We start from the raw sequence: 12,345 nt of genomic DNA, 5'->3' as shown, positions 1-12,345 counted from the left end.
CCTAGACTAAACAGTTTATTTTGAAGTCTCAACTCATTTACCCCCGAAGACACATTTGAACTCTTCCAATTCAAAGGTTGAAGTAATAATTCATTCTGAAATTTCAGGGTAAACGAGTTAATTACAATCATGAGTAGCTGAAGAAACTCATATATATATATTGGCATGCAACCTTTTCGATAACAGAATCATGGAATGTTACAATGTTGAACGAATAGATGAAAATAATCTGGACGGTAACTTAATTTGTAAACAGACTATATCAATGTCTTTTTCCAAATTTCAGGTTTGGGAGCTTGCAGTGTAACCCCGATAAATCAATACTAGACTGACGAAAAGATGACAGCTGGTTGTTCTTCATGCAAACCTTCATTGTTAACTTGCAGGGCCCACTTGTATAAAACATCTCAAAGTTAAGGAAAATCTCAAGCAATGTATTTTCTATGGGAATACTTAGACTTTAGGAAATCTCAAGAGTTGAGATGTTTTATACAGGTGGGCCCTGATTACCTTGTCTGCATCCGAACGAAAATATAACTAGTATCTATGGCAGAGTGAACCATGCTCCACTACAAAAAGGAGGTTGGGTAAAAACGTTTGAACGATTTGACAATTTAAGCAAAAAGGAATTACGCAAAACTGGAATATCAATCAACGCATAAATTGTAAAAATCAAAACATACCATGAACACGAATTTAAGATTCTGTATCTGTATGTTACCAACGCCTTCATGCAATATGGAAGCTAATTCAAACACAAAATATCAAAATCAAACAGAATTCACCCCATCATTGCTGGACAACGGAAAAACTGGGAAAATATGTTACATTCACAACCAGTCAAAATAAAATAAAAAAATATTTCATACAACAAAACTTTAGAAAAAGATATTTGTAAAAAGCTCTTAAAAGCATATCACGGTTAGTATATACCCAGATTTCCTCATTCTGACAATCTGTGATATGGCACAAGTCATTCCTAAACGATCTTGGTGCGCTAATTCAGGGTTAAATTAAATGGTCTGGACAAACACAACATATTTGTATGCAAGCCTAACATATTCTGCGTACGCAAAGTTTTCATGAAAACAATTTTGAAATAACCTGTAAAATCTTATCTGATAATTAGTGAAATAATTTGAAGAAAATAGAATGTAAGACAAAAAGTTTAAACCAACAGAAATACTGAGAAAGATATAAACCTCTTTAACAAATTTATTGACTTTCACTTGAAAAGAAATGAATTTACCATTAAAATTTACTATATTTAATTTACAAAATATTTCAATAAACAAGATATATATATCATTTAAAAAAATGCATAAAGTATCAGAATTATGACCTGAAATTACGAAATACTTTTACCGTCCAGACTGAGCAAACATAGTAACGTAACCAGTAACGTTTTATCTTTAACTTTATACACCCCTGAAGACACATTTAAACTCTTCCAATTCAAAGGTTTGAATAGTTCATTATGAAATTTCAGGGGTGAATGAATTAATCACACACAAGTTCTGGAATGAGATCTGAGTTAAAACAATGGTTCCGCTTCACAAGTTTATCACCTGATTAAGGCATTGTATATTATGTCATTCTTTGTTATAATGTTATAAATTGTCTCTGAGTGGTAACTCCCTCTCATCATACACTGACATACAAAGTAGGTTTTAGTTATACATTTTACATTGTCTTACTCCAGAATTGCCAGCTCTTGACAACCAAGTATAATATTAGTAATGAAATATGATGTTAACAGATGGGTTACTACATGTACTATCATAATTCATCATATAAATAAACACTGTCATACTCCTGACAAATATAATCCCGACATAAAAGGGAAGTGGTTAAATAGTGTTACGACTATACTGATTGGCATATACGTACATTTATATGTAACATACCTCGAGTAATATAGATACTGTAAAACTGATAATGTTTGTGTGTGGAAAAAATGTTTGTGTTATGATGATTTAAACTGCATGCAGTTTGGAAAGTTTCGCGTTAGCATTGGTTCCGAAATCTTTATATTCTATCTGTCATTACTCTATATAATCTATAAATCAATGGTCATGTCCTATATCTTTGCACTGATTAACTCTTTCACCACCGTAGACCATAATGGACTCATTCCCAGGTAATGCATGGTAGAGTCTACTAAAGTTACCTAGGGGTGAAAGGGTTAACTCAAACTTGAGCATTTTCATGTCACAAAAATGTCCACGTTTACAGTATTGTTAATGACCATGGCTTACAGAAATACAACTTCTTATTTAGTACAAATTTGTCTAAGTCACCATTCGTACACAAAAAATGGTGTTGTCGAGCAGATTATATTTATGTAAGTATTTACTTAAGAGAACCATTCAGCTGATAAGTTGTGTTAACGTTTTATATAATGTCTCCAAACTGAAGTGTTTAAGTGTAGCAACAATTAGAAATACAAATTGTTCTGATTGACACATGTTCCGGAATTCTTGTCTCAGTCTTTATATCGTAAATAATAACAATATGAATCTAAGTCTACTTAGTTTCTCTCTGAAAACAATTTTGATGCATTTTTCATCTTACCGTAATTCTTTTTCTATTTTAAGTAGCTGATTCCTCCGACACACAGTATTCACTTTTTCCTGAATATATGAAGGATGAGAACACCACAAATGTCTTGATGACAAACACTGGCCAAACGGTCATGTTTTTTTATGACCAGTCAAATGGCTGTGTTTTTGATGAGCACAGGACAAATGGCTGTGTTTTTGATGAGCACAGGACAAATGGCTGTGTTTTTGATGAGCACAGGACAATGGCTGTGTATTTGATGAGCATAGTCCAATGGCTGTGTTTTTTGATGAGCACAGGACAATGGGCTGCATTTGTGATGAGCACATGACAACGGCTGTGTTTTTAATGAGTTTATGACTAAGGTGTTGATTTTGGATGACTGCAGGACATTTATGTTTATGAACACAAGACTAAGGCCTGTATTGATGACGAGTTCAGGATGAATGGCTTTGTCTTACTGATGGGTACATAACAAATATCTTGGTTGTTATGGTAGAAACATCAATTTCTATATTTAGATCTCCGACAAATAAATGCGTAAGTTTAAAGTATATTTTCTATACTCTTAATACCGTTGTGACCAATATTTACAAATGGAATGATGTGTTTTATACAAATGACCACTTACAAACAAGAAAAGCTATAAAAATGCACACGTGAGATGTTGTATCTATTCACCGCATCAATTTACTTAAAGAAAGATGATGAAGTTCAAATTCAGCATCATACAAGAGGCTTTCAAACCTGATTATCATCATACCGATCAAAGAGATTACTTTAACAATACATTTTTTTTATCAAAGAAATTTGGATTTCAATACACCTGTTTAATGGATCAAAATGTTTCTAAATATTATACTTAAGAATTTCAGGTAACAACTGTTACCCTGGCTTTGTCATCTTGGCGGTGAATAGACAAACTCTCGTGTGATGATCTATGAGTTAACTATTAGTCTCTCTATATATATATATTTATACTTAAAGCACACTAAAAGCTCAACATGTGGAGAGGCTTATCTCACTGAAGCAGCAGACAATGATCCACAAGTTAACCTCCAGGTCAAATCTCAAGGTCAAACCCAAATCTAACAGTAACATCATACTAAGGGACAGACCAAAACTCAATCTCAAGATCAATGTGAGGCAATTGTACACTCAACCTAAAGGAGTCCTATTAATTGAATTGATGAGTTTTGATTGAATGAATTGATTGAATAATGCCAAAGTCACTGTCATGATATTATTTTTCATTTCGTCTTGTACTTTCAACATATCACTATTTTGCCTTGATCTATGCTGGCTATACTTTTTACACATTTCACCCCTATGCAAATTAATAAACTCTACCAAGCAATGATCTGGATGAGCCCATTGTGGTCTGCAGTGGTAAAAGGATTAACCAAAAAAAGTGCATGTCCCATCCAATAAATTTCATATTTCTTCAACTTAAACTCTTGAACCTCAAAATCAAAGCTAACCATCAAAAAATGGGTCATCGTTAAGATCAACCAATCAGTCAAACTTGTGGTCAAACATATACAGCCACTACAATTATACATATGGACCCATGTTTACCAAAGCATTGTTAGCTTAACCCATCAAATAGTGGACATACTAGGTATTGTCAGCTTTTTGATGCATCAAGCTAACAACACTTTGAACATATGGTGCCGGTAACTACAACTACACAACATTACATAGGAGGCTAGGTTACACGGAATACGAAGCTGTGGATGTGCTGAGGATTATTTACAGCGATCAGGTGCAATCTACCGGGTATGCAACCCTAAACAAACTTATCTACAAACATATATTCACAAAAGCATCTCAAAACGACTTACTTTCTTAAGAATTTCCCACTGTCTGGATATTTTTACTAGACTCTTGAAGATTTTCAGATTACTCAAAGGAAAGCATATGAAGAATGTTTTCTTTATCATATTTTTTCATATTCTTATAGCCGTGTTATCAAACTATTGATTATTGTTGCAAAACTGAATTAAACCTATCAGATTGCCTTATAAGCCATGTAGGTAAAAGGTAATTATTAAAACAATCGTAAGTGTACTCGGGGTAATTTAAACAGAAATATTCTCTAGATGTACGTAGCACTTGAGTAGGAAATTATTGAGCACAAATTGAATGGATTTCTTGAATTAAAATTTGCAAATAGAATTTAATATAGAAGTTAAACAATAAAAAAAATCAGATTCAAATAGGCTCCATATAAAGCAATTTATATATTATATATATTTTCGAACTCTATAGGAGACAAATATTATAAAGCAGCAAATAACCAAACACATTCACCCTTGAAATTTCATAATGAACTATTCCAACCTTTGAATTGGAAGAGTTCAAATGTGTCTTCAGGGATGAATGAGTTAAGGAGTCCAGTGTTAGACTATAAGAAGGACAGGCCAAGGCTTTATCTAACTACAAAGGAAGAAGTAACTCTAAAAATCAAAAACGTTTCAAAAGTTAATTTAACGAAGTTAATTCTTACTTACACCCATCCAAAATATGGCCGACGATTGCAACCGTGCCTAGAGACTATTGAAAATAGCAGTGTTTACACAACAATTTATGATGATACAAGCTCCTGTACATACTGTGCTGACATGTAGGGCATTAGCTCTACAACTCCTATATACTGCTTCACTACTATACCCACCTATCTACAGAGAGGGATGTGGTTAAAAGAACAAGTGACATCACATATACACATTACTAAAACTACGGAATTAAAAGTGATTATACAATGTAGTAAACAATTATTTACCTTCCGAATCATCGTCCCTTCTACTGTAGGGATTCGTATATTATACCATTGGTAGATTCGTTTTCTAGATTTCGAAAATTTTGTGATAAAATCACATGCCAGATATAAAGATAAATTGCAGATATGCTCATTTTACATTTGAAAAAGGGCATGCAGTAACTCACATTTGTCTTACAGCACAGCTTCAGCAATGTTGGGGACATCAGATGTATCAGGTAAGTTTAGATTGAGATCCTATCTCTGTGTCGTCTTGGGGAGCATGCTGGAGAATTGAGCTGTTTATATAACCACCAATAGGAGACATTCCCCTTTTTTTGAATTTGTATGTATTCCGAAAAAATGTCTTGGTCATTAAAAGAATCAACACCATTGAGTTTTTCAAAGAACAACTCGGTGAGTGTAGTAAAATGGTAATATTATTTGTAAAATTCTATAGAAAATTCATTGAGTTTCTTTCTGGCAATTATTGGTTCAACAAATCAGGTGGAAATGACTTTGGGCGAGTAGCAAATAATACATATAATATCATACAAATCAAGATTTCCAACAAAAGCTATGGTAAAGCATAAATGTAAATGTAAATATATGTACACTCACGCATGTTAATATCTTTGAAATTAAAACAAGCACCTTGCAAAGAAACCATGATATAATTCACCTCAAATGGTATTTAAGAAGAAAAAAAATATATACATTGCTATGGGATTATCCGTAAATGAAATATTTCTAAATACGTAAAATTAATTTAATTAATACATGGAAGTACAACACGGGTTACACAGCACTTGCTAAATGTTTGACTTAGGAATGGTTTTGAATTATATATAATATACATTATCAGGTTAAATGTGTAAACTCAATAAACTATATACATACAACATTTGATAATGTGGAAGTTATTGATCAATTATTAGTAAATCCTAATTATAGATTTAAATGGCAAGTTATATATTTAACTGAAAGTAGAGTTTAGTGGGGTTGTGGTAGAATATCACAAAACAGAATCTCAAATTTCAAACACCAGTGAATTGGATCAAAGCTAATTTTTTATGAATCTTGCTTCAGTTATCTGTGAACTTCGAAAGTTTAATATTTTGTTTGTAGAAATAAAGTTATGGTTAAAAAACCACCAAGGTTCTAATCTATAATGAATCAAAGTCTCTACTGAAATATTGGTTTAGCCATATCAAACCAGCCAGCACATAAATGAATCAACTGCTAACAAGTATCATCTTGATATGGCTTTGACAATATATCTTCATTATTTGACCTCAATATATATAGGATCTTACATGAGTTTCCATTTTATATGAGATTTATGAAACAAGTCTAAGAATTTTTCAATTTAGCAAGCCTCTGGCGAGCTAAGATGAAAAATTTGTCACAAGTTTCATAAATTTCATATGAAATGAAAACAATTGCACGATCTTTTTTATCACATAATCAAGATTTGTAGCATTTGTTTGTGTAAAACAACAATTTTCGTGCAACCTTGAAATGTAAAAAGCCGCCATTTTGACTCCAGTGCGGAAGTCTGTGACGGCATGTACTTGTCCTAGCGTGACGTCACAATTGAAACAATTGAAACTTACAACCAATCACAGGGCTGATAGGTCATATTACATGGGTTAATATTCACTGGATAACACAGTACATTACCAGTATGTGATAAATATCAATTAACACAAATAATGGAAATTACATTTTTTCATTTTCTTCTCCTGTTGTAAAATTGGAAATGGATGAATTTCTTAATTTGTGAAAGGAAAACCTCTACATTGTTGTATATAATTGTTTCTCTGAACTTTCAACACAAACCAACTTGACTTGACTACCAATCTACACTATAATTCATTATTATTATCTCCTATAAATTATCAATGATTAAAGCATATACCACTATACTGATTCTTTCAGTCAATCATAATCACAATCTTTGTATCGTAAAACTAGAATGAAAAGAAAAATTGTCCCTGATTTTGTTATGAAATGTTAGGATTTTTTTCCAATTTACTGTTTTTCACAATTTGATTTTGTTGTTTTACTGGCATAATAAAATGAAAATATCAATGATAAAAAAAATTCAATGAAAATGTTGCCCCTTTTTGCCTATTTATATATATCCCCTCATGAACGTCTAAAGAGATGAAAGCGCTAGGGAGGTACTAAGAAACTCTTGTCATTTGTTTTATATATATATATATATAATAAGTACAAGAATGTTGTTATAATGATAGAAAAAAGACAACATTGAAAAAAAGGTTCAAGTATTCTTAGATTACTTTTAGGGATGTAAATTATAAATCCAACCTCAAGTTTAAAATAAAGTGACAACAGAAAAGTTTTCACAAAAAAATCTTTAGGGATATAAAATTCTCTGTCATATACAAAGCAATACTATTAATCTGTTACTATGACAACCAAAACGTTTTTGATGACATTCAGGAAGCAATCCTTTGATCACAATTGCCATAATTTATACACAAAGCAGAGGGCAAAAAATGTCCATTACTCCTGAAAATGTTTTACATGCATTTATGATATTTTTTGGAAACTAAAGATTTTAGGCAAACTATGTTCGACTATATACAAAGACAAACCTGGTCTCAAAATCACAACCAATGTAGATTTAAGCTCAAATTTAAATGTTTATTCTTTAATTTTCTGTTCCTCATCGAAAACTGATTAACCATTTCACCACTGTAGACCATATAATGGACTCATCCATATCAATGCATGGTAGAGTCTACTAAAGTTACATAGGGGTTAAAGGGCTAAGTAAATTAGTGTACATTAAACCACGGAATTAGACTATATAAGTCCGTGATTAAACTGATATCCAAGAGAAATATTACTTTTTTATCATTTGAAAGTTAGACTTAAAACTTGCACTGTTTTGTGATCCCGAGACCTACAAGCAATAAACTGAAGCCTTCCATATACAAAGCAAATACAAAACTGCAGTACATTTCAATACAACATTTGACATCCATACACTTGTTTTAAGGAGCTAGTAAGTATACTGAATGTATCATATTTTGGCATCAGTCTACCGATATCAATATTTAAGGAGTAAAATATAAATTTCTACATATCACAGATTAAAATTAATATGTCAATCATATTCAATCATAATTCAATTACCTAAACTTCATTGGAAGATACCAAATTCCACCTGTGTTTAGCCCATGCTTGGAATTCACAGTGAATTTACGGTATTCAACGACATATTTATCAAGACTACGAGAATTTCTGCTCATTGACAATTTTCCAGACTATATTTCATTATTACAATTCACCAAGTACAATATACAATATAATAATGTCATACTCTTTGAAATCATCATACTAAACTAAACTTGATATTAATTCAATTCATGTATAACGGGGACTTTTCGTCCAGTCAAACTTTGCCCTTCACTTGCTGTAAATGATAGATAAATTAGCCTTATTACAGAGGGTGACTAAGGCGAAAAATGAAACTGTAACACAAATTTTCTGGAATACAGATCTACAAAATTCAGCTACATTTTTAATCACCATTTATATAGCATTTCCTCTGTTCATTTATTCAAACGAAGATTTCTATCTGGCCCAATCTCTTTTGTTAATGAACATCTTACCTATCTCAAAGTTAATGTAAATGGCACTATATATCATTGTTAATTTTTGAGGCACTGTTATCTCTGTTGTACAGGTGAAACGACACTGAATGTTTTTTATCCATTTTCCCTGAAAAAACCCTGAAAACATCTTAACTTCTGATTTCACGTTGCAGGTTAGGACCAGCAATATACATCAAAGTGATTGTGATTGTGTCTGAATTTGCTGGATAGACAGTTTGCAGGAATCAAATAACCCATTCAACACGACAAATTTGTATAAGTCTGTTGTTCAAAGCAACACCTAGTAAAAGTGTGTTATAATGTTCACAACTTCTGTGGTATTCCTCATCTTCTAAAAACAGTCACAGCAAATAACAATTAAGGAAAGAGGGAACAGACAATGTTTGAAACAACAAATCTAGCACTGTGAAATCGTACTTCTTCCTGAAAATGTTAAAATATCGGCGCAGAAGCAAAGCTGTGTACAGTACTACTCGGATCCCTTTAAAAATGTTAAAGAATTTATCCTGCTGAATATTATTTAGCGGTAGAATGATCGTTTTCATTTGTTTAAAAATTCAACCTTAATGAAACCATATTCCACTTTATATGTCAAGATTTTCTCACTCAGATGCACTTTACTCCGAGATCGTCAACAATATATTGTTAAGAAAAAAAAATCCAAAATCCAAAAATAGTATCTAGAGGTAAAGCATCTATACTGTGAGTTCTTCAAACATGTTACAAGATATTCAAAGGAAATGTTATCCTTGATTTCTCTTGCTGATGGAATTGTTTCAATATTGCACAATAATTTACAAATTCACATGTTCTTGTTTTACTGTACAAAACAATATCCACATTAAATCTGCCATGGAGGCAAACTTTGTAATAAACTGGTGGTTTGTTGATATCTCTTGACATGTGAATCCAGTCTCCTCCCTCGTTTTCACAGCCAGACATTGGTACCATTCCTAATTGACCTGCACTTGTAAAGTTTATGGAATGTCTTGTAGTTTAGTGTTTGATCATCTTGGACGGTTATCTTCAAAATCAAACATCTACTTGAATTCTCCATTTTTCTCAATACCAGATATGATTTCTCCGCGATAGGTAGGTTCATACCCCTCGTTTTTGGTGGGTCGAATCCTCTTGAAGAATCCACACTGTAGAAAATGTATAACAGGTATATTAAAATATTGGTGCCATATCATCACAGTATCATATCAACAGTGTGCCAAGGAGATTACAAGAGGCCTATAACACCTGTATAATTCACAGTTTGGTTTGGTATGTTTGTATTTTACGACCTATTAACAGCTATGGTCATTTAAGGACGTGCCAGGTTTTGATGGTGGAGGAAAGTCGGAGTTCCAGGAGAAAAAACACTGCATCTTATGAATATTCATAAGAAGATTTTAAGTGATTTTAATAATCTGACCTTCAAAGTTGGTTTATCTATGCCACTCATTCGAAGTAAGCTAAAATATATATTTATGCATACACAACCAAAGAGAGGGCTTTGCCTGTTGCCTTATTCCTTCTATACAATAAAATGTTCTGAAATGAAAAATACACTACTACCGGGTATACAGTGTTCAGGCTAAGCAAATTAGACAGCTTCACTGAGCTGGTTTTATCAGTTAAGTGAAAAAGTTTTAAGAGAGCTGGTTAAGTCTGTAAACAAGTATCTGACCTGTACAATGAAATCGTCACCACTTACCAGACAGAGGAGAATGATCAACACAAGTCTGTAAACAAGTATCTGACCTGTACAATGAAATCGTCACCACTTACCAGACAGAGGAGAATGATCAACACAAGTCTGTAAACAAGTATCTGACCTATACAATGAAATCGTCACCACTTACCAGACAGAGGAGAATGATCAACACAAGTCTGTAAACAAGTATCTGACCTATACAATGAAATCGTCACCACTTACCAGACAGAGGAGAATGATCAACACAAGTCTGTAAACAAGTATCTGACCTATACAATGAAATCGTCACCACTTACCAGACAGAGGAGAATGATCAACACAAGTCTGTAAACAAGTATCTGACCTATACAATGAAATCGTCACCACTTACCAGACAGAGGAGAATGATCAACACAAGTCTGTAAACAAGTATCTGACCTATACAATGAAATCGTCACCACTTACCAGACAGAGGAGAATGATCAACACAAGTCTGTAAACAAGTATCTGACCTATACAATGAAATCGTCACCACTTACCAGACAGAGGAGAATGATCAACACAAGTCTGTAAACAAGTATCTGACCTATACAATGAAATCGTCACCACTTACCAGACAGAGGAGAATGATCAACACAAGTCTGTAAACAAGTATCTGACCTATACAATGAAATCGTCACCACTTACCAGACAGAGGAGAATGATCAACACAAGTCTGTAAACAAGTATCTGACCTATACAATGAAATCGTCACCACTTACCAGACAGAGGAGAATGATCAACACAAGTCTGTAAACAAGTATCTGACCTATACAATGAAATCGTCACCACTTACCAGACAGAGGAGAATGATCAACACAAGTCTGTAAACAAGTATCTGACCTATACAATGAAATCGTCACCACTTACCAGACAGAGGAGAATGATCAACACAAGTCTGTAAACAAGTATCTGACCTATACAATGAAATCGTCACCACTTACCAGACAGAGGAGAATGATCAACACAAGTCTGTAAACAAGTATCTGACCTATACAATGAAATCGTCACCACTTACCAGACAGAGGAGAATGATCAACACAAGTCTGTAAACAAGTATCTGACCTATACAATGAAATCGTCACCACTTACCAGACAGAGGAGAATGATCAACACAAGTCTGTAAACAAGTATCTGACCTATACAATGAAATCGTCACCACTTACCAGACAGAGGAGAATGATCAACACAAGTCTGTAAACAAGTATCTGACCTATACAATGAAATCGTCACCACTTACCAGACAGAGGAGAATGATCAACACAAGTCTGTAAACAAGTATCTGACCTATACAATGAAATCGTCACCACTTACCAGACAGAGGAGAATGATCAACACAAGTCTGTAAACAAGTATCTGACCTATACAATGAAATCGTCACCACTTACCAGACAGAGGAGAATGATCAACACAAGTCTGTAAACAAGTATCTGACCTATACAATGAAATCGTCACCACTTACCAGACAGAGGAGAATGATCAACACAAGTCTGTAAACAAGTATCTGACCTATACAATGAAATCGTCACCACTTACCAGACAGAGGAGAATGATCAACACAAGTCTGTAAACAAGTATCTGACCTATACAATGAAATCGTCACCACTTACCAGACAGAGGAGAATGATCAACACAAGTCTGTAAACAAGTAT

At 33.3% G+C, this 12,345-nt stretch overlaps 1 protein-coding gene across 1 annotated transcript in view; it reads right to left on the bottom strand.

The window, feature by feature from the left end:
* Positions 1–7,397: 7,397 nt before the first annotated feature.
* LOC110463674 (integrin alpha-PS1-like) overlaps positions 7,398–12,345 on the bottom strand; it is a 72,561-nt gene continuing 67,613 nt past the window's right edge. Inside the window, exon 24 of the mRNA XM_021518469.1 lies at positions 7,398–10,118. Coding sequence (XP_021374144.1) covers positions 10,014–10,118 — 105 coding nt within the window. The 3' untranslated portion in view covers positions 7,398–10,013. The remainder of the gene's footprint in view (positions 10,119–12,345) is intronic.

This window comes from Mizuhopecten yessoensis, unplaced genomic scaffold (assembly GCF_002113885.1).
Source record: "Mizuhopecten yessoensis strain PY_sf001 unplaced genomic scaffold, ASM211388v2 scaffold10921, whole genome shotgun sequence".
Classification (NCBI taxonomy): domain Eukaryota; kingdom Metazoa; phylum Mollusca; class Bivalvia; order Pectinida; family Pectinidae; genus Mizuhopecten; species Mizuhopecten yessoensis.
The sequence above is the reverse complement of the archived record's forward strand: the minus strand, read 5'-3'. Positions and strand labels throughout refer to the sequence as shown.